Genomic DNA, 24,733 nt, shown 5'->3' on the forward strand with positions numbered 1-24,733 from the left:
TGGCACACTAGGAGATTGTGTCCCGCACCTGGCTCGGAGGGTCCTATGCCCACGGAGTCTCGCTGATTGCTAGCACAGCAGTCTGAAATCAAACTGCAAGGCAGCGGCGAGACTGGGGGAGGGGCGTCCGCCATTGCCCAGGCTTGCTTAGGTAAACAAAGCAGCCAGGAAGCTCGAACTGGGTAGAGCCCACCACAGCTCAAGGAGGCCTGCCTGCCTCTGTAGGCTCCACCTCTGGGGGCAGGGCACAGACAAACAAAAATTCAGCAGGAACCTCTGCAGACTTAAATGTCCCTGTCTGACTGACAGCTTTGAAGAGAGTAGTGGTTCTTCCAGCATGCAGCTGGAGATCTGAGAACGGACAGACTGCCTCCTAAAGTGGGTCCCAAGCAGCCTAACTGGGAGGCACCCCCCCAGCAGGGACAGACTGACACCTCACTCGGCCAGGTACTCCTCTGAGACAAAACTTCCAGAGGAACTATTAGACAGCTGAATTTGTGGTCTCACAAAAATGCGCTGTTCTGCAGCCACCGCTGCTGACACCCAGCCAAACAGGGTCTGGAGTGGACCTCTAGTAAACTCCAACAGACCTGCAGCTGAGGGTCCTGTCTGGTAGAAGGAAAACTAATAAACAGAAAGGACATCCACACCAAAAACCCATCTGTACATCACCATCATCAAAGACAAAAAGTAGATAAAACCACAAAGATGGGGAAAAAACAGAGTAGAAAAACTGGAAACTCTAAAAAGCAGAGCACCTCTCCCCCTCCAAAGGAATGCAGTTCCTCACCAGCAATGGAACAAAGCTGGATGGAGGATGACTTTGACGAGTTGAGAGAAGAAGGCTTCAGACGATCAAACTACTCTGAGCTACGGGAGGAAATTCAAAACAACAGCAAAGAAGTTAAAAACTTTGAAAAAAAATTAGATGAATGGATAACTAGAATAACCAATGGAGAGAAGGGCGTAAAGGAGCTGATGGAGCTGAAAGCCAAGTTTCGAGAACTACGCGAAGATTGCAGAAGCCTCGGTAGCAGATGCGATCAACTGGAAGAAAGGGTATCGCTGATGGAAGATGAAATGAATGAAATGAAGTGAGAAGGGAAGTTTAGAGAAAAAAGAATAAAAAGAAATGAACAAAGCCTCCAAGAAATTTGGGACTATGTGAAAAGACCAAACCTATGTCTGATTGGTGTACCTGAAAATGATGGGGAAAATGGAACCAAGTTGGAAAACACTCTGCAAGATATTATCCAGGAGAACTTCCCCAATCTAGCAAGGCAGGCCAACATTCAGATTCAGGAAATACAGAGAACACCACAAAGATACTCCTCGAGAAGAGCAACTCCAAGACACATAATTGTCAGATTCACCAAAGTTGAAATGAAGGAAAAAATGTTAAGGGCAGCCAGAGAGAAAGGTCGGGTTACCCACAAAGAGAAGCCCATCAGACTAACAGCTGATGTCTTGGCAGAAACTCTACAAGCCAGAAGAGAGTGGGGGCCGATATTCAACATCCTTAAAGAAAAGAATTTTCAACCCAGAATTTCATATCCAGCCAAACTAAGCTTCATAAGTGAAGGAGAAATAAAACACTTTACAGACAAGCAAATGCTGAGTGATTTTGTCACTACCAGGCCTGCCCTAAAAGAGCTCCTGAAGGAAGCACTAAACATGGAAAGGAACAACCAGCACCAGCCCCTGCAAAAACATGCCGAATTGTAAAGACCATTGAGGCTAGGAAGAAACTGCATCAACTAACGAGCAAAATAACCAACTAACATCATAATGACAGGATCAGATTCACACAAAACAATATTAACATTAAATGTAAATGGGCTAAATGCTCCAATTAAAAGACACAGACTGTCAAACTGGATAAGGAGTCAGGACCCATCAGTGTGCTGTATTCAGGAAACCCATCTCACCTGCAGAGACACACATAGGCTCAAAATGAAGGGATGGAGGAAGATCTATCAAGCAAATGGAAAACAAAAAAAGGCAGGGGTTGCAATCCTAGTCTCTGATAAAATAGACTTTAAACCAACAAAGATCAAAAGAGACAAAGAAGGCCATTACATAATGGTAAAGGGATCAATTCAACAAGAAGAGCTAACTATCCTAAATATATATGCACCCAACACAGGAGCACCCAGATTCATAAAGCAAGTCCTGAGTGACCTACAAAGGGACTTAAACTCCCACACAATAATAATGGGAGATTTTAACATCCCACTGTCAACATTAGACAGATCAACGAGACAGAAAGTTAACAAGGATATCCAGGAATTGAACTCAGCTCTGCACAAAGTGGACCTAATAGACATCTACAGAACTCTCCACTCCAAATCAACAGAATATACATTTTTTTCAGCACCACACCACACCTATTCCAAAACTGACCACATAGTTGGAAGTAAAGCTCTCTTCAGCAAATGTAAAAGAACAGAAATTATAACAAACTGTCTCTCAGACCACAGTGCAATCAAACTAGAACTCAGGATTCAGAAACTCACTCAAAACTGCTCAACTACACGGAAACTGAACAACCTGCTCCTGAATGACTATTGGGTACATAATGAAATGAAGGCAGAAATAAAGATGTTCTTTGAAACCAACAAGAACAAAGACACAACATACCAGAATCTGTGGGACACATTCAAAGCAGTGTGTAGAGGGAAATTTATAGCACTAAATGCCCACAAGAGAAAGCAGGAAAGATCCAAAATTGACACCCTAACATCACAATTAAAAGAATTAGAAAAGCAAGAGCAAACACATTCAAAAGCTAGCAGAAGGCTAGAAATAACTAAAATCAGAGCAGAACTGAAGGAAAATAGAGACACAAAAGACCCTTCAAAAAATTAATGAATCCAGGAGCTGGTTTTTTGAAAAGATCAACAAAATTGATAGACCGCTAGCAAGGCTAATAAAGAAGGAAAGAGAGAAGAATCAAATAGATGCAATAAAAAATGAAAAAGGGGATATCACCACCGATCCCACAGAAATACAATCTACCATCAGAGAATACTACAAACACCTCTATGCAAATAAACTAGAAAACCTAGAAGAAATGGATAAATTCCTCGACAAACACACCCTCCCAAGGCTAAACCAGGAAGAAGTTGAATCTCTGAATAGACCAATAACAGGTTCTGAAATTGTGGCAATAATCAATAGCTTACCAACCAAAGAGCCCAGGACCTGATGGATTCACAGCCGAATTCTACCAGAGGTACAAGGAGGAACTGGTACCATTCCTTCTGAAACTATTCCAATCAATAGAAAAAGAGCGAATCCTCCCTAACACATTTTATGAAGCCAGCATCGTCCTGATACCAAAGCCTGGCAGAGACATAACCAAAAAAGAGAATTTCAGACCAATATCCTTGATGAACATTGATGCAAAAATCCTCAATAAAATACTGGCAAACCGAATCCAGCAGCACATCAAAAAGCTTATCCACCATAATCAAGTGGGCTTCATCCCTGGGATGCAAGGCTGGTTCAACATACGCAAATCAATAAATGTAATCCAGCATATAAACAGAACCAAAGACAAAAACCACATGATTATCTCAATAGATGCAGAAAAGGCCTTTGACAAAATTCAACAACCCTTCATGCTAAAAACTCTCAATAAATTAGGTATTGATGGGACACATCTCAAAATAATAAGAGCTATCTATGACAAACCCACAGCCAGTATCATACTGAATGGGCAAAAACTGGAAGCATTCCCTCTGAAAACTGGCACAAGACAGGGATGCCCTCTCTCACCACTCCTATTCAACACAGTGCTGGAAGTTCTGGCCAGAGCAATCAGGCAGGAGAAGGAAATAAAGGGTATTCATTTAGGAAAAGAGGAAGTCAAATTGTCCGTTTGCAGATGACATGAACGTATATCTAGAAAACCCCATCGTCTCAGCCCAAAATCTCCTTAAGCTGATTAGCAACTTCAGCAAAGTCTCAGGATACAAAATCAATGTACAAAAATCACAAGCATTCTTGTACACCAATCACAGACAAACAGAGAGCCAAATCATGAGTGAACTCCCATTCACAACTGCTTCATAGTGAATAAAATACCTAGGAATCCAACTTACAAGGGATGTGAAGGACCTCTTCAAGGAGAACTACAAACCACTGCTCAATGAAATAAAAGAGGATACAAACAAATGGAAGAACATTCCATGCTCATGGGTTGGAATAATCAATATCATGAAAATGGCCATACTGCCCAAGGTAATTTATAGATTCAATGCCATCCCCATCAAGCTACCAATGACTTTCTTCACAGAATTGGAAAAAACTACTTTAAAGTTCATATGGAACCAAAAAAGAGCCCGCATCGCCAAGTCAATCCTAAGCCAAAAGAACAAAGCTGGAGGCATCACGCTACCTGACTTCAAACTATACTACAAGGCTACAGTAACCAAAACAGCATGGTACTGGTACCACAACAGAGACATAGATCAATGGAACAGAACAGAGCCCTCAGAAATGATGCGGCATATCTACAGCTATCTGATCTTTGACAAACCTGACAAAAACAAGAAATGGGGAAAGGATTCCCTATTTAATAAATGGTGCTGGGAAAACTGGCTAGCCATATGTAGAAAGCTGAAACTGGATCCCTTCCTTACACCTTATACAAAAATTAATTCAAGATGGATTAAAGACTTAAATGTTAGACCTAAAACCATTAAAATCCTACAAGAAAACCTGGGCAATACCATTCAGGACATAGGCGTGGGCAAGGACTTCATGTCTAAAACACCAAAAGCAATGGCAACAAAAGCCAAAATTGACAAATGGGATCTAATTAAACTAAAGAGCTTCTGCACAGCAAAAGAAACTACCATCAGAGTGAACAGGCAACCTACAGAATGGGAGAAAATTTTTGCAACCTACTCATCTGACAAAGGGCTAATATCCAGAATCTACAATGAACTCAAACAAATTTACAAGAAAAAAACAAACAAACCCATCAAAAAGTGGGCAAAGGACATGAACAGACACTTCTCAAAAGAAGACATTTATGCAGCCAAAAAACACATGAAAAAATGCTCATCATCACTGGCCATCAGAGAAATGCAAATCAAAACCACAGTGAGATACCATCTCACACCAGTTAGAATGGCCATCATTAAAAAAGCAGGAAACAACAGGTGCTGGAGAGGATGTGGAGAAATAGGAACACTTTTACACTGCTGGTGGGACTATAAACTAGTTCAACCACTGTGGAAGTCAGTGTGGCGATTCCTCAGGGATCTAGAACTAGAAATACCATTTGACCCAGCCATCCCATTACTGGGTATATACCCAAAGGACTATAAATCATGCTGCTATAAAGACACATGCACACGTATGTTTATTGCAGCACTACTCACAATAGCAAAGAGTTGGAACCAACCCAAATGTCCAACAACGATAGACTGGATTAAGAAAATGTGGCACATATACACCATGGAATACTATGCAGCCATAAAAAATGGTGAGTTCATGTCCTTTGTAGGGACATGGATGAAACTGGAAAACATCATTCTCAGTAAACTATAGCAAGGACAAAAAACCAAACACCGCATGTTCTCACTCATAGGTGGGAATTGAACAATGAGAACTCATGGACACAGGAAGGGGAACATCACACTCCGGGGACTGTTGTGGGGCGGCGGGAGGGGGGAGGGACAGCATTAGGAGATATACCTAATGCTAAATGAGGAGTTAATGGGTGCAGCAAAACAACATGGCACATGGATACATATGTAACAAACCTGCACATTATGCACATGTACCCTAAAACCTAAAGTATAATAATAATTAAAAAAAACAAAAACAAAAACAAACAAACAAAAATATCTCAGAAAGGATGCACAGTCTTTTGACAGTGATGAATAAGTAGTCTTCAAGCTCTAGGAAACCCAGTTTGCTTTTCCTGGTAAATAAGTTGTTTTTAATATGATTTCATTTTTTTAAAGTGACCCAATGAAAACTGCCACCTAATATGAGATGCAGAAATAAATCCTCAACAGGCAACACAGGACACAGACCCCATACTGCTGTCAGCAGAGACAATAGGAAACAAGACCTGCACTGCAAATTCCCAAGATCCAAGAGCAGAGAAATGCAAAGAAATTTTGAGACAGAAGACTGAGAGGCAGCATTTTAATATAACAAAAATAAGGATAGACCAGAGGCTTGCGACTCAAAGTGTGGTCGTGGCTCGATAGCATCGGCATCTTCCAGGATCTGGTTAGAAATGCAGAATCTCAGGCCCCACCCCAGACCTACTGCCTTCTAACGAGATCCCAGGTGATTCATATGCACATAAATGTTCGCGAAGCACCAGGCTAGAACATTTATTAACGTAGGATGTTGCTCTTACAATGTATTTTGAAGTCAAAATAAACTCATTTAAAGCATAAAAAAAAAACAGTACTTTTGATATCCACTTATTAAGAAAATATGACCAAATTCTACCATGCATACAATATTTTATATTTTAATCACAGCAGTATTGAAATACCATTGAAAAATAATAGCACAGTATGAAAGGCAAATTATTAGGTCTTCAGACAAACTTTATAATAGGCACAGTTCCCAAAATGTTCTCAGTCCACAGTTGAAAACTACTGCCATAAATTCTAACAGAAAATTGTAGAATTGTAGGCAATCCATCTACTACACATTTAAGGATAAAGAACAATTTAGAGAGGCAGGGCTAAACTCTGATTCCATATTGGCTCAATCCTCACTAAAGATAATCACATTACCAAATTTTATCATAAAATCATACAATTTTTATGAACAGAGCTCTACAATATTATATTATGAATTCATTCAATCAAATGGCATACCCTAACATTTAGTTTAAAGTAGATGACTGCCAGACTTGGTAGTGTGTGCCTGTAGACCCAGCTGCTCAGGAAGTTGAGGTGGGAGGATTACTTGAGCCCAAGGCCCGAGTAATTACTTGAGGCCAGCCTGGACAACAGAGCAAGACACGTCTCTTTCAAAAAGAAAAAAAAAGTATCTGAATTGAGGGAACAGGGGGAGTTGGGACTTAGTAAAGAGAGAAAGGAGAAGAGGATATGTGAAAAAGGAAAACAGTGTGTTCAATGGTTAATGGATGAACTTTCAAGTCATGTTGCTAAGGTTTTTACACAAAAACGTTAACTCCATAACTCCTCTCCCTGCCCTATAAACTTGGACAAAGTGATTAACCTAATCCTCAGATTCCTCATTAATGATGGAAAACTAGCCCCTACCTCATAAAACTCTTAAAACTAAATGAGATATGAATGAGCATAAAATGTTTATTTGCCAAGCACTCAACAAGTAAACCTATTCCATACAGAAAATTTTGAAGTTACTGAGTACTTAGAAGTTATTGAATCTTTTAAAGTTATTGAGCCAAGATTACAGCAGAAAGCTTAGGCCAGTATAAGTTGGAAAACAGAAGTTAAAGAGATGAAAAAGTACAAGAGAAAACACTAAAAGCCAAAAATAAACTTACTTTCTCCTCCAACTCCCACAGAACACGATCCAATGCTCTGATTCCCTAAACTTAAACCAATAGTATATTAGTGCTAAAATAGGATGTGGTTTTAAATAGGCTTCTGTGGGCTAGCCCGGGAACTTAAAACCAGTGTAGTAAAACATGCTCCAAGTTCAAACAATTGTTTTACACACAATCTGGAAGACAACGTATTCAAAAATTAAGGACTGCCTATTTTTCCTTTTGAAATGAAAAAGCTTGTCTTTGTGAGAAAATATTCTCTAGGAATCCAAATGTAATTCAAAGAAATTATTCAAATTAAATAGAACATGCTGCTAAGTATTAATCCACGATATAACATCCTGTAAAATAACTGAAAAAATATTTACAATTCAAAGAGCATGATGAATAAGAACTTCTCAATTCTTTCCCAGAATGAAGTACTGAAACCCTCAGAAAACTTCTTCATCCAGATAAAAGTTTTACTAGACATTAGTTTTCACTTTTGCCAATAGGAGCTGAGCTTTCCCTTATCTGCCGCCACAGTCCTGTAATAGAATCAAAGAGCCATCTCTCCGTTCTACATGTTTAAAGAATTGTAGAAAGCAGTTTAATGAATGGGAAATGGGGAACGAGTATAAAGGAACATTCCCAATAAGGAATATGAGTAAGGAATTAGAAGATAACCACTTCCACTCTAAGCTAAGAAGTCCTTTGTGCCTAAAAATAAGGAAAAATTAAATCATATGTCACTGGCTGAGCAGTGCCAAAACTACAGCTCACCCACCTACCTGCCCAAACCCTAAGTGGCAGTGCTTTAAAACAGTGCAACAGAAACAGAAAACAGGACAGCGGTTTTAGGGTCAGATTTAGCTTTAAATCCTGCTCCTCTACAGACTACCTGTTTAATCTTAGACAAATTAATATCTCCATACCTCACTGTCTATGTCTAAAACGATAACAAAAATGACATCATAGAGTTATTACAAAGATCTACTGAAAATATTATAGAGAACACTATGCATGGCACATTACAAGCACTGTAATGCTTGACTGTCATTAGGTCTCATTAAACCAATAATGTAACTCCATAACTCAGAGCAGTCCAGACTTGCACTACCCAACAGGGTAATCAACTAGCCAAATGTGGCTACTGAGCACTTGAAATATGGCTAGTCTGAATCGAGATACACCATGAATGCAAAATACATATCGGATTCTAAAGCCTTAATTCAAAAAAGAGCATAAACTATCTCATCAATAACGTTTATATTGATTATATGTCAAAATAATACTCTTGGTATACCAGATTACATAAAATCAATTATTAAAATTAATCTCAACTTTTTTATGTTTTAATGTGGCTACTGTGTGACTTATATTTCTACTGGACGGTTCTGGTCTAAACCATCACTGATAACAGTTCCAAATGCAAAATGGGATGGAAATTTCATTATGTGCTTCATATAACTTATCTAAGAGACTGACGATCCTAATGTACTTTAAATACCTTCTGATTTAAGTACTATTAATATTCACCTATTGCCTATTCATGGGGACACACGTCATCTTCCCACTTTGATAATAACAGTACTCATGGTATCTTACAAACTAGCTGAAGAACAGCATGTGACAAGCCACCTTTCTGTATCAACTGTATGCATCGTCTGTTCTTCACATAGTACTAACAGAAGCTTACTCTAAGATCCATCCTCATTCTTAAAAAATGTTTTTCTGTCTCAAATTCAGTACTACATTTTGGATTAAAGCAATGTATCCCATTTACATTGACTTTCTTATCAGCAAATCTACCATTTAGTGATCAGCAAAGCTACAATCCAGTTTCACGTTGTGTTACCACCTGTTTAATATAGCTGCAAAAAAAAACACATTATTTTTCAGTCCTGGAGATAAGGCAGGCACTAATTATGTAACATGAAAAGATAACTCCCTTTTATCTGCTCAGACAGCTTGAGAGAAAGGTTTAAAAATACTGATAAGGACTATAAATTTAGCCAACTCAATTACTTATTAACATTACTGACAGGACATGTCATAATGCTGAACATGTGTTGCTTAAACTACTATAGCTGTTAAGTCCTAACTTATAATATTAAAATTACAGTTACATATCACTCCAAATTTCTCCAAAGCATTTCTACAGACATTATCACAGCAGTTCCCTACAAAAATCACTGGCTGGAAGTAAAGTTGATTTTACTATACCCTAATTTGACAGACACAAAAAACAAGGCCCAGAGGTTACGTGTATCTTGCTTGCCCAAATAAAGCTTGTAGCTAACAATAAGTATAAAAAATTCTACTGCTGCCTGGTAGTTAATACTGTGAACTCTAAAGTTAGATCTTGGGTTCAAATGCTGGCTCCAACACTTAGTAGCTGTGGGACCTTGGACAAATCGCTTGTAACCTTATCCCCTCTATCTTTCCATTTTCTCACAGACATAGTAAGAGTAGTTACCCTAATGAAAATTAAAATGCTCACACACATTGAAAATTCTCAATAAATGTTTGCTCTTCTCACCTAAGGCTTTAAAATCTGAAAGACCGGACATTTAAAGATGAAATTTAAAAAAAAAAAAACATTTCTGTCAAAAGGATATTTCTAGAACATCTTGAACCATAATCATAAATGTTCAGATTTTACAACATTTTCATTTTTGGCAAATTCATTCTTCATGTCTTCTTCCTTTTTTAAAAATTACTCCTAAAAACCTGCAAGAAATAAAACCTACATTTATTAAAATTGTGTGGTTTTTAAAGGTAGAATTCTCAATTGAGAAAATGGTAATACAGAAAAGGTGAAAGCAATGATCAACACACATTACTTCAATTAGCCAACTATTTCTTTTGTGTATATATACACTGTGGTAAGCTTTACCAGATGGTATACTCAAATTTACAGAAACTAATTTTTAAAGTATGTTCCCAAGTCACAATATATAAATCGATACACTGTTGCATGGTAACAAAATCCCAATTCTGAAGGCTAGCTAGTGCAGAAATATTTAGGAAAAAGAAGAGAATGCCAGCCAAAGCGTGGTGAGAGTGTCACTCCTATAGTTCTAAAAGGTACGATATATACTTATCTTCTGGTATTACCTGGTACATAGTATAGGTGCTCAATAAATAATCTGAGTGAATGGGTGACTGAATGAATAAATGAGTAGGAGAAACTTAATGTTTCTTCAAATGAACTAAATCAAACAAGAAAGCATTTGTGATCCCATGGGAGATACACTTATAAACCAAGGAAGTCATTAATAAGGCTGACCAAGGTTCCAAGCCACAGCTCAGAGGCTAGAAGAAACAGATATTCCAAGATTCCCCTCACCTCCTAATTAATTTCAACAATCCTCTTCAGATGCTTTGAAAATTTTACCTTGGTGAATTGCTACAGAGCAAAAGCGTCCTTTTTAAGTACAGCATGCTTTCAGGAATTAGCCATAGTCAGAAAACTGTGTGTGTGTGTGTGTGTGTGTGTGTGTGTGTGTGTGTGTGTGTGTGTGTGTACATACTCAGATATATATGAGCTAACTGAAAAACAAAATTAATTTTCTTCTATGTGCTAAAATATCCATTTGCTACTAAAGGGTTTTTTCTATTCATGTCACATTCAGGGTAGGACAGCAATTGTTGGTGCATACTTACTACCCAATTAGTTCAGGAGAGCTGAACTAAACTCTTGCATAGTTTTACAACCAAGCCTTGTTTTTAAAACTTTAGCTTGCCATTTGATAGTAACATAGCTGTAAAGATGAATTCAGAAGTCATCTTGCAAAAGCATTTTAAGAAAAAAGCTGTGCAAAAGCACAGAGCAAATAAATCTGCCACCCAGGAAAAATTAACTGGTATAATTTTAAACTATACCTCAACATAAAAGAAAATGAAGACATATGAAAAGTAATTCATGATGGCTTCCAAATGATAGATGCATTATTCTATTTTTAGCGATTACCTCTGTTACTATAACTTTTATAACCTTTTTGAAGAGCTAATTTCCTAAGAAATATATTTTTTAAATAATGATATTAAACAGCAAAATAAATTATTAAAACCTAACTACTTTCTTCCTGGTCAACTCTTGTTTAAAAAAATTTTGGCAATATTGTTAATAAAGAATATTATTAACTATATATATAATATATAAACTGATGCAGTTTAAAGCATAGATTATTAAAACAGTGAAATCCAAAGGTTACTGCTCAAATATACTGTTACTGGTTCACTTTAAAATCTATGTTAGGGCCGGGCACGGTGGTGCACGCCTGTAATCCCAGCACTTTGAGAGGCCGAGGCAGGTGGATTACCTGAGGTCAGGAGTTTAAGACCAGCCTGGCCAACATGGTGAAACCTCATCTCTACTAAAAAATAGAAAAATTAGCCGGGCGTGGTGCTGTGTGCCTGTAATCCCAGATACTTGGGAGGTGGAGGCAGGAAAATCACTTGAACCTAGGAGATGGAGGCTGCAGTGAGCCGATATTGCACCACTGCACTCCAGCCTGGGCAAGAGAACCAGATCCTGTCTCCAAAAATAAAAATAAAAAATAAATAAAATCTATATTAAAAATAAATCTAAATATGAAAATCAAAATCCAAAGTTATAAGCAAATAACTGTTAAAACAATTTCCACAATTAGTATTAAGCTATGTTCCCAAATTAAATGGCAGCAATTTTTAGTGTATAATCAATACAAGATTAAAATACATCTTTTTTAAAATGTTATTTTAAGTTCTGGGATACATGTGCAGGATGTGCAGGTTTGTTACATAGGTAAACGTGTGCCATGGCAATTTGCTGCACCTATCAACCCATCACCTAGGTATTAAGCCTAGCATGCATTATTTTTCCTGATATTCTCCCCACCCCTAGAATATATCTTCATTCTAATGTAGATTACATCATTAGTAATAAAATTTTCACAAAGAAGTTAGTACTTATTTATTTATTTATTTTTGAGACGGAGTCTCGCTCTGTCTCCCAGGCTGGAGTGCAGTGGCGCAATCTCAGCTCACTGCAAGCTCCGCCTCCGGGGTTCCCGCCATTCTCCTGCCTCAGCCTCTCCGAGTAGCTGGGACTACAGGCGCCCGCCACCACGCCCGGCTAATTTTTTGTATTTTTAGTAGAGACGGGGTTTCACCTGGTCTCAATCTCCTGACCTCGTGATCCACCCGCCTCGGCCTCCCAAAGTGCTGGGATTACAAGCGTGAGCCACTGCGCCCGGCCAGTAGTACTTATTTATTAACAAATATATTTTGGAGGAGAGTTCCAACAGTTTAAGGTGTCCTTCTCTTTTAAACAACTTATAAACTATATAATTATCTTTGCACTGAGGCTACAAATTTCCTTTAATTTATATAACATATTTTTCAGATAGGCAAAGTTAATATTGAATAATCAATGAGCAAGGAGAAGCAAGCTTTAAAAACTTCCCAACTCTTAGGAATCATGAAAATAATTTTGTAAAGTGTCCCTGAAATTATCAAATGCATCATTTCCATTAAAACAAATATGAGTATAAAGGGAAAATACGAAGTTTATTCAAAAGAAGCAAAAAAGGGAGAACAAATGTATAAAAAGTTCTTTATATCCTGAAAATGAACAACAGAACAAGTTGTCATTGGTAATACAATTCAAAAGATCACTTTCCCCACCAGTTTTGAGACTGTGCAAATATTTTAAAAATTAGAAATAGTTTTCATATTGTATTATTGTTCTATGTATTATATATTATAGTTTGCTTTATAGCAGATGCCTCCTCCCCCTTAATTAATCTAAAACCTTAAGGATAAATAGTTCCATGTGATTCATAATTGTTGAATGAACACAACTTTTCCTAAAGTTGTTAGGTTTCATAGATTATTCCTGCCACTTCTAGGATTTTATGAATCTATACTCTTCACAGTTTTCTGACAATAACAATAATAGTAGAGAACATATATCAAGTCCTTATTTACACATATTAAAAGGCAATCTAGAAGAACGATTAAGAGCCACTATCTGAGCCGCTTCACTTACTAGCTACATGACCCTGGGCGAGTTACTTCTCAGTGTCTCCATTTACTTATAAAATGGGATAAGTACCTACCTCATAAGGATTAAATAATAATTGTTTAGCTCAGTGCCTGGAACACTTAATGCTATGTAAGGGTTAGTTATTATTATTACTATGTGCCATGTATGAGTTTTACTTTACACACATTACTTCATTAATTCTCATTTAACCTATTTTTCAGATGAGGATATTGAGGTTTACAACGGCTAAGCAACTTGCCTTAGTGAAAAAAAGCTAGCAAATGGAAGGGCCAATATTGAAGGCCAGGTTCTCTGATAGCTATGCCAATGTATCCTCAAACTAGTCTCCGTGGATATATCTGTAGAGATTCACAAGTTTTTCCTGATTATTTTTAATTTTAAACCATTCTAGGGATAATTTTCAAATGAAAAACATTTTCATAGAGTAGACTTTAATTTCTGAAATCATCAAACTGGTATATGCAAATCCCTGGCATTCACAGGAGTATTCTCAGAGATCTGGGATTTTTTTCTTACAAAGCAGTTAACTCGTAAAACTTCAAACATAACACGGAGCTTTCATTCTTCAAGAATGAGAAAATAGGCCGGCTGCTATGGCTGACACCTGTAATCCCAGCATTTTGGGAGGCGAAGGTGACAGGATCGCTTGAGCCCAGGAGTTCAAGACCAGCCTGGACAACAAAGTGAGACTCTGTCTCAACAAAAAATACAAAAAATTAGCCAGATGTGGTGGTGCAGATCTATAGTCCCAGCTACTCGGGAGGCTGAGCTGTGAGGACTGCTTGAGTCCTGGGAGGTTGAGGCTGCAGTGAGCCATGATCACACCACTGCAATCCAATCTGGGTGACACAACAAGACCCTGTCTCATATTGGAAAAAAAAAATGAGAGCAACAACTATTTTTCAAAATCCTTATTCCCCATATTCATTTTAGATACCAAGTTTGGGACCTTTTCACTAGTCTACTTTAAGAAGTAAAAATATTTTTTAAACGACAATGGCATAAAACATGTTACCTCTTTGTAACAACTGGTCTTGATTTTAAAGAAAAAAACAACACATTAAAAGAACATTTAAAAGTATTCCTTTAGTAAACAGTACTAGTACTCACATTCAGCACCAGTCTCTCATCTTTACTCCAATTCTGTATCTACAAGAGCCTACAAGAATTTTTCACTTGAACAACTCAAATAATAAGCCCCAAGTAAACTCATTTTCCCTAGACCACTTTTCCCCAAACAAGATCCCTCTTCAACATCTCTAATTCCTCCAATGATATTATCATTCTCTCAGTCATCCAGGCTCATGGCCAGAATAATCTTTGACTCCTATCTCTTTTATTCTCTATACTCAAAACCATATGTCTTTCTTCAAATGAATTATTTCGTTCATAGGCCCAACTCCATTCCCACTTATCAATCTCCTTCAGGTTTCATCACCCTACTCCTTCCCTCCAACCCTATCACTGTCTACACCATCACCTGTTTATCCTTCTTAAAGAACTAATTCGATCATGCTTGTCCTCTGCTTTATAACCTCCATGAATTGCCATTACTCAACCTACAGAATAAAATCCAAATATTGAATGTAGAGCTTTTGATCATGTAAGACTGATCATTTGAGAATTTACAGTGAATTCTCCCCTTTTATAAAAGTGTGTCACCACATAATATCCTGTATGTTTCTTAGCCATTTCCTATTACTGTTATGAGTGGTGTGGAGGCTTCTACAGAAATAAGATTTCTTTTATATATCCTTACCAGATACTAAGTAGATAACCAATTACTGAGTTAGATACTATGAGTTAACAGTACATATATCCTGAGTACCTGATATGTGATCATTTACTCAACAGATATTTGCTGAATAATGAATCTGTGCTGAAGATACTAATGTGACTTCCATCTACTAAGAGATTTTCATGTGCCAGATAACACTAGTTTAGATGCATTATCTCACTTAATACAAGTTATCCACAGATAGTATTATCAATCTCATTTTTAGTATGAGGCAATTATATCTCTAGTATAGTCTTTAAAAAGTAGAGCCAAAATCAGAACTGAGTAAAAAGTCTGTACTCTTTAACACTGTATTCTACTCCTATAGAAAGATTACTCTAAGAAAGGAGCTGTCATCTATTTGGCATGGTGGACACACAAATATAATACTTTGTCCTAAATACTATGCAGGATGCAATTAATGTCTTATTTGAGCAAAAAATGATGGGCCAAACTCTAGGGTAAAAAGACGGAGAGTCAGAGATGTCTGGAGATGACATATTTAAGAATGAATCACAGTTACACAATAAAGAAACAACATTCCCAAAAAAGGGGATAACCTGTGCAAAGGTAGAAAAGCACAAATTTCATGACTTACTCAGAGAACAGCAAGCAGTTCAGTTTTCTAGAAAGTAAGTGTGATAAGGGAGACTGGTAGAAAGGGCAAGCATAGTCAGATCATGAACAGTTTAGCCAAGGAGTTTAGATTTTGGCCAATAACTAAGAGAAAGCCATTGTGTAATTTTAAGCAAGAGGGAATGATCACATTTGTGCTTTAGAAACACTGCTCTGTACTGACAAATGGACTGGAAGAGCTACAGCTTACAAGCAGGGACACCATTTTAGGTTACTGAAAGAGTTCAGGCAAGAGACTAACCTAGAACAGTGGCGAGGGACAGAAAAAGATTGATTCAAAAGATATATAGGAAACAGAACTACAGAACTTGGTAACCAATTAGGTTGGGGGTTTGTAGGAAGGTGAGGGAAAGGAAAGAACCTAGGTAAATCCAAAGTTTCTCTCCTGAGCTCTGTCTGGGTGGATGGAAGCACCATTAACTAAACAGGGAAGAGGAGCAAAAACAAGGTAAATATAAAGAAAATGTCAGATAGTATTGGTACATACTTCTAGTATACCCAAAAGATGTCTAGTAAACAAACAGGTATACCTAGATCTCAGGAGAAATCCAAGGTAAAAATACAAAACTGGAAGATAATGACAAGGAGAGTGAATGAAACTTCCTAGAGAAATGTGTACAAAAGGAGACAGCCAAAGATCAAGTTGTGGAGACCACCAATATTTAAAATAGGCAGACATGAAAATTAGGAGACAGTAGTGATACAGAAGCTTAGAAAGGAGAAAGTTTCATGAAGAAGGGAGTTGTCAATGCACTAAATGTACCAAAGAGATGAGGATTTGAAAATTGAGTGGTGACTTGAAGAAGAGAGGTAGCAGAAGAATGGCTGGTAAAGAAAGCTAAACTAGACAGGGTTAAGTGAATGGCACGGAAGAAAACAGACGTAGAAAGTTTGAGAAGAGTAACAACTAGAGAAGAAAAGAGCACAGAAGAGCAACATTTTTTGAATGGTAGAGATTTTAGTATTTTTATAGGATGAGAAAGGGACTAATGGAAAATGAAATTTTAAAATTATACCTCTGTACTTAAAATTAGCATATGGAAAAGTTACCCATGATACAATGTTAAGAGAAAAAACAAGTTGCAGAATATGTATGCTATAATGTCACTTAAAATTCTGACTCCTTTCAACAGCCCTCAAGGTGTTTAGGTCTTTATGATTTGGCCCATACCTACCTCTAACTTCATGGTATGCCATTTTCCCTTTCATTCATTATGTCCCAGCAACACTGGCCATTCTTTTTGGTCCTTCAACACACAAGCCTGTTTTTGCCTCAGGAATTCTGCACTTGCTGTTACTTCTCCCAGAATGCTCTTCTCCTGATCAAAGGCTACTTCCTTCAAGTCATTCATATCTCAGTTCAAACATCCTTCCTCAGAGAGGTCTGCCTACCTTTATGTAATATTGCGTATCTCTTCACCTCAGCCCCCAAAAGTTACCAGCAATACCTTGTGTTAGCGACTACCATTATCTGAAATTCTTATTTACTTGTCCATTCCCCTCCTAGAAATGTAAGCTCTGTAACAGAGATTTCATCTTCCACATATGCAACATATTGTTTACCACATATCCCTGCTGCTTAAAATAATACCGGGCACATAGTAGACACCCTGTTGTTGAATGAAAATCTGTACACACACACATACACAGAGATGTATTTACATGAAAAATACTAAGAAAGGTCAGAAAGGATATAATACTTCAACTTATTTATATGGGGGCAGCATGAGGCTAGGAAGAGAGGCATACAATAACCATTCACTGTTTCCTTCATCTCTATTCAAACTTTCTGCAGAAGTCACGTCTTTTGTAATTGAAAAAAAATTAATGATCATACGAGCCTAGGACAGTCAATCTATTCTGCTTCTCTATTTTCGTTTGGTGGGCTATAATGACCTCATCACCTGTGGAACAAGCGACTATTCTGATTGCAGGTTGATCCTTGAGTTGTTTTGGTATGGCAGTTCAAAGTTAAAATCTTAAACCTTGGAGCTGGAAAGAGCTTAGGGATCATCTAATCCAACCCCTTAGTTTTATAGATGAGGAAGAAGAGACTTATAGCAATTAATAAAAGGGCATTGATGAAAAAGTTTCAAAGACTATATGATTAGGAACAATTTAAAAGACTAATCTACTATATGTTATATGTAATTTAAATAATAAAAGCCTTCTAAAAGTTACTTTCACATATAACCTACAATCTTCTGGTGAGAACTATTACTCGAAGTAAAAGTATTTCCCTAAGCATATTATTTGACCAATGAACTCTACGGTTAAAGCATCATAATATAACAAAAGATATGGAATACATGTATGTATGTATATGTTGTGTGTGTGTGTGTGTGTGTGTATGCAGTGAAAATATTATTCACTCTTGATACCCTAACACTGTTAGGTGTGCAGACTAACTGAAGTTAGCAGGCACTTCTTTCCACAGGGTAGACATACAATACGTCAAATATATCATACATTTAAGGATTCATTATACTTTGATTCAAATTTCTGTATTAATTTCTATAATGTGTATTTAATGGGATAAAAACCAAATGTTAAACAGGTTAAGAAATGCACTATACTATGTCATTTATAGAAATGTCTTAACTATTTCTCTCTAGATACACTGTTGTTTACCAGGAATACAACAAATTTTGTCTAAATTTCTGAATAATACCACCTTATGTTTAACACACTGTCTCACCTGACCCTCACAAACAACCCCAGAGACAGCAGATATTATTATTTCCATTTAGTATATAAAAATGAGGCTCAGAGATTAAGGAACTTGACCACAGTCAGACAAGTCCTAGAACCTAGATCCTCTACTTCTTAGCCATTGTTCTTTCCAACACCCAGATTACTTCACATTTACCATTTACTAAAATGTAAATATTATTTCCTTCCTTCCTTATCAGTGAAGGTGAAGAGTACCAAAATTCTAGCATTCCTATCCTATTCTACCTGAACTTTTAGTACATCACATTAGTCATTCATCTTAACAGTGTCGTGAAAGTCACCTTAACTGAGAATTGTGCTTATCAATAATTCTGTATGAAATCCTACCAAATAGTCAATTACTTTCTTAATCATAATAAAGGTACCCACTTACTTAGAAAGCTCTCTACAAACAATAACCAAAACAGTGTTAAAATGGTCTTTATAGCTGGAAATAAAATCTGAAACCAAATCTTAGCCCTACTACTAACTGTTCAACACTCAGTGCATTTCTTAACTTAGTATCATCCTCATCCAAAAAATGAGGAGAATACCACCTGCTTCTGTGAGTTGCTGGGAAGATTAGATGGTACAATAGGTGTAAAGCAATTAGCTCTTAGAAAATGGCCAGATCTGCTAACATGGTGAAACCCTGTCTCTACTAAAAATACAAAAAAAATTTAGCCAGGTGTGGCGACACGCGCATGTAGTCCCAGCTACTCGGGAGGCTGAGGCAGGAGAATCGCTTGAACCTGGGAGGCGGAGGTTGCAGTGACCAGAGATTGTGCCACTGCACTCCAGCCTAGCGACAGAGCTAGACTCTGTCTAAAAAAAAAAAAAAAAAGAAAAAAAAGAAAAAGGCCAGATCTTACAGTTGTTAGAGACACAGATGCAGATAGCTACTGCTGATAGGTAATGTCATTTAATTTATGTGAACTTTTACTAGTTTAACTTTTAGTGTGCCTTTATTTTTTTTCTCCCAAATATTTGGGGCAGGACACAACACACTCATGCTCCCAGGGAATAAACTAAAGTGAGAGCTGAATTTCATTCTTGTTCCAACCCCTGTAATTAAGCAACAGAGTAAAAATCTATTATTTGACTGTCTTGGAATTGGCTATATCTAAATCAAAGCTTACACTATTTTGACTCCTACTCTTTATCTGAGTTGGCTAACTGCATATTTCACTCTATTTTGAAATAAAACTAATATGCCAATTTCATAAATACAAATAAAAATACAGTGAATTCATCTTGGGTGAAAAGACTAGGAAGCCTTCGGGGGGGATGCAGAGAGGGACCTAACACTGAGAAATTATGTATTCAGAAGTCCATTTTGTACTAATTTACTTTCTCTTTTAATCTTCACAAACATTCTAGTCAATAGAGGCCTCATTTTACAGATTAGGAAAGTTCAGAAGCTTTAACTCTGACTCTCTCCCCTTTGCTCAAGGTGCTTAACCACTCTTACCTACATGAAGGCTCTTGCTCAACTCAAGGCCTTAATCTCTGCTCAGAATGGTCTCCTGTTTCTCCACAAGGCTGCCTCCTTCTGCTTCAGGTCTCACCTCAAATAGTACCTCCTCCGTTCAATCTAAAGTAGTGTACACCTACGTCAGTGTGGTAAATTTTTTTAAAACAGAAAAAAAAATCAAGTTGTGTACGCCAATTACTCATCTTTATTTCCTTCACAGAACACAAAATGGTCTGTATTCATCTTCTTTTTGTGTTTAAGGGCAGAGATACTTTGATTATGACAATGAACACACCTGCCTACAGTCATTTAGCAAGTAAATAGCAGGACCTGGAAACCAATCCAAGGAACTCTAACTGCAAGCTCCTGCACTGCCCTACCACTACTTTTTGTACAGATGATAGGGAAAGTGCTTTGGGCTGGGAAATAAATTAAGAGGTGTGCTTACTGCTTTTTTATATTCACTCGCTATAAAGAAATTATACATATAGTTAATACCACAAAATATTTAATCCAAATTTATGCATACAGTTAATACTACAAAATAATTCGAATTTCAAGAGCTATGACATTGCCTATTAGAATCACAACTCAATTTGTAAAAACACTACATTTATAATGCGCCTTATCCTAATACTTCAAATTTGTTGAGTGATTGGCATCTGCGCAAATAGTTATTCAGGGCTAAAAGAAAATTGTCACAGATACAAATGAGTTTTACTAACAAGCTTATAATATTCTTTTAAAAATTGTTTCGAATTTCACAATACATCATGCAGAAAACTTTTAAAACCAGCCATATGATATCATTTCGATAATGGTGTTCTTTCTTAAAGAAAGATGACACATGCACTCACTGTTGCGTTTTTGCTGTTAAACCATGTTCTTGCAGGTAAGTCACTTCATGTAAAATGCTAAGCGCGGCTAAAGCGGACCACTAACAACATTCCCTTTGTTATCTTACCCACAGGATTTAATACTTACTGCTGAGTTCTCCATCCTCAGATACTCCTGTCCCTCTCATTCCTAGGTAAGTCAGTCCCAGTATTAGGAAAAATAAGCAGGCAGCAGTTAAGAGAAACATCGACAAGTAGTGGGCACTGAAACTCCCTGTTGGGGACACCTCCTCCCGTTTAAATTGCTGGAGAAGTTCCTCTTCGGGTTCGGAAAGCTTCGGTTTGTTGTATGTGTTTTTCAGGTAGGTATGATTGGAGCCCGTATGATTGGCGTGATTGATCCTGAGTGAACTAGAGGCGGCCACCGCCGCACTGGGAGGGAGACTGTTAGAATAAATCCTGGGGGAGTCCACACTGAAGGCCCCACCGCCAATATGATTATTGGTTTTCAGAAGGGAGCCTGTTGACGAATCCAAGGTTGAGTCCATGTCAGTAAGTGGCGGGGGCAGGAGGGGGGTCAGTTTCTTAGCGTTAACACGGTATCTAGGAACGGGGCTGGAGTCCACTTGATCACACCCTCCTCCCTGCTCCGCGGCCGCCGCCTCTTCGAGGTTTCGGCTCCTGTCTAGACTCCCGGCAGCCGCCGCCCTGTCATTCATCGCGAGTCCTCCCCCTCCCTGAACTGAAGTCTCCAGCCTGCCGCCGGCCGATTTAGCAGTCAGCGGGGAGAGAGGCTTACTATGGGTTCGTCTGGGCCGATGCCGGGAAAGGGAGTCGTCCTTTAATACCTGTCTGCTGGAAGCCACGTCGTCGTCGTCCTCTTCCTCTGAGTCCGAATAGTTTTCCCGGCAGCTGTAGGGGACAAGCCGGCTGCCATTCACGGTCCGGCTCGCCCAGAGCGGCTCCTCGGCCTCCGGGTCCCTCTCCTCACCGTCCTCTCCCTCCCCTTCCTCGTCCTCCACTGCTCCATCTTTCCCCGGCGGGGTCTGCAGCTCGGCGCCCGCCGGCCTCCTGGCTCCCCACCACGAGTGGGGCTTCCTTCGCTCGGCAGAGTTGCTGTTAGTCACCTCGCTGGCGGCCAGGGGCGCCGGCGGCGCTTTGAGCCCGCGGTACTGGAGCGAAGCCCGGTCTTTCCTCCCGCCGCCGCCGGCCTGGTCCCGGGGACTGGCCTCCACGTCCGACTCGTCCGAGCTGAAGCCCAGCAGCACTTTGCTGCCAGCCGCGGGGGCGGCGGAGGCGCCCCCGGGCCCTCCCAGGAGGCTCTCCGGGCCGGAGGCCGAGATTCGGCACAGGCCCCCAGGAGTCCGTAAGTAGGGGAGGTCGCCCGAGACCGGCCGGACCCCCATCCCCGCGGCCGCCGCCGCTGGTCCCGCGGCTGCGACCGTGGCGGCTGCCGTGTTATTGTTATTACTGTTCCGCGTCTTGTTGCCGCGGCCCCCCGACCGGTGCTGTTGCTGCTCTTCCTCTCGAAGCTTCTTCAGCTTCTTGAGGTAGACCGGGCGGGTGCTCTCCGTCACTGGTCCGGGAGACAGGCCGTAACGGCGGAGCTGAGAGAAAAGCTCCTCATCCGAGAGCTGCTGAGGCGCCGAAGCCGCTGCCGCCGCCATTTTCTCTCCAGGGTGTTTTACAAGCTCCGCGCTACCGGAAGTGACGCGCCGCCCTAGACCCTGAACTAGACCGCGCTGCGTCGCCCTCCCAGCGCCGCGGGCATTTCGGCCAATGGGAGGCGCGGGAGGAGCTCACCTGAGCGGGAAAGAGCCACCTGAGCAGCGCGCGGCTCCCACGGCGGAGACTGTTTCTACTCTCTCACCTTGAGGTGTCGGCGCATTCTCCCCCTCCTCTCTGTCTCATCTCCAGCTGTTCTCCGCCCTGCCCTTCCAAGTGCCATTCCCGGGAGCTGTCTCTTACTAAACCACAACTTGACCTCTCCTTCCTAGGTTCCTGCCACCGGGCAGTAATAATTGAAATCTACCTTTAAGTTTATGGTATAAGTTTTCTTTACATCTGGATTCCCAATGCCGAGGGAGCCTAGACCTACTGAAAGAAATTCTGCTGGCCAGACTAGATTGGCAGCTTTCCCGTCTGACTTCAGGTTGTCTATTTTCAGTTCGTCTTTCGCTTGACTTACAAAAAAAAAAATTTTTAAAGTGACTTTCTCTCGCTGCTCTTTTTGAGAAGCCTCACCTCTCTCATTCTGAGAAGACACGGAGTACACCAATCACAATACAATTTTCTTCTAGTGTAATGGCTGTTCATTCATTAGTTAATTGTAAGATATTATCTTTTTGTCCTTTTTTGAAACCTAATTACTACGTCAGCACTTTTGAAAGTGAAAGAGCTTATCTGCTTCATTTTAAGACTCTCAAAGACATAACACATGATCCTATTTCCTTCTTAGCACCTTTCCAACCAATAGTTATTTATTAGTTATTAATAAATATTTGTATTTGTTTATTTTCAAAATTATTTATTGTCCTATCCTTTTGGACTATTATAAGCTCCATGTGTGGAGGAACCTTGCTTCTGTTACTCACAATACTAGTAGAAGCTCAATAAATATTTGTTGAATGAATTAAAGAATTGCAAAGAGAGGATAGTATGAGATGAATATTTTGAAATAAGACTAGTGCCAGGTGAGGTGGAGAAACCTTCACAAAAAGTCAAAAAAACAGCCCTGGAACCCCAACTCTCCCATTTACAGAATAGGAAATGAATCCCAGAGCGGTGAAATGTGCCCCATGTGGTGAAGATCTTGTCCCATTTTCCCATTTCCCCAAACCTTGGCAAACAGACAATTCTTTAGTACTTCAATCCTAGTAGCTACAAAATACTACAATAATTTTTTTTGTCGTTGAATGAGTTATTTTACCTATTACATTACCTTATATACCTATACAGAAGAACGTTAGTCAGAAGCATAGATACGGCCAGGCGCGGTGGCTCACGCCTGTAATCCCAGCACTTTGGGAGGCGGGGCGGGGTGGGGGGGCAGGAGGCGGATCACGAGGTCAGGAGTTTGAGACCAGCCTGGCCAACATGGTGAAACCCCATCTCTACTAAAAATACAAAAAAATTAGCCAGGCATGGTGGCAGGCGCCAGTAATCTCAGCTACTCGGGCGGCTGAGGCAGGAGAATCGCTTGAACCTGGGAAGGCAGAGGTTGCAATGAGCCGAGATCGCGCCACTGCACTCCAGCCTGGGCAACAAGAGCGAGACTCCGTCTCAAAAAAAAAAAAAAAAAAAAAGCTTTTCTGTGGAGGACACTTCCTTGTCCTTTATCATTGAGACTTTTAAGATTTATAAATGATCCTGAATCTATGACTGTTATGCACTTATAAGAGAGTTTTGAACAGTAAATTATAGTGGCTATGATGATGATGACCCAGACTTTATTGCCATAATTATCTGGGTGGGAACTAAAATTATTATAAACTTAGCGGACTTGTGTCTCCATGTAGCAGAGTGGTTAAGCTGTGAGCTTTGGAGTTAAACAAAACTAGATATGGACCCAGCCCTGTCTCTTACTTTCATTCTTGGTTCAACATTTGCTTTATGCCATACTGGCTCCTCTGATAGGAATCATAGAGCTCTGTTGGCTCAGTCTCTGATTTTCATGAACCTTTAAATGACCTCCTATAAGGACTGTTGAACCAGTTATGTTTCTGCCTGTGACTTTGGGCAA

General features: G+C 39.3%; 1 protein-coding gene across 1 annotated transcript in view; it reads right to left on the reverse strand.

Moving 5' to 3' along the window:
* Positions 1-22,697, reverse strand: part of LEMD3 (LEM domain containing 3) — an 86,123-nt gene extending 63,426 nt beyond the window's left edge. Inside the window, exon 1 of the mRNA XM_030820046.1 lies at positions 21,140-22,697. Coding sequence (XP_030675906.1) covers positions 21,140-22,658 — 1,519 coding nt within the window. The 5' untranslated portion in view covers positions 22,659-22,697. The remainder of the gene's footprint in view (positions 1-21,139) is intronic.
* Positions 22,698-24,733: the final 2,036 nt, after the last annotated feature.

This window comes from Nomascus leucogenys, chromosome 10, assembly GCF_006542625.1.
Source record: "Nomascus leucogenys isolate Asia chromosome 10, Asia_NLE_v1, whole genome shotgun sequence".
In the NCBI taxonomy this organism is placed as follows: Eukaryota; Metazoa; Chordata; class Mammalia; order Primates; family Hylobatidae; genus Nomascus; species Nomascus leucogenys.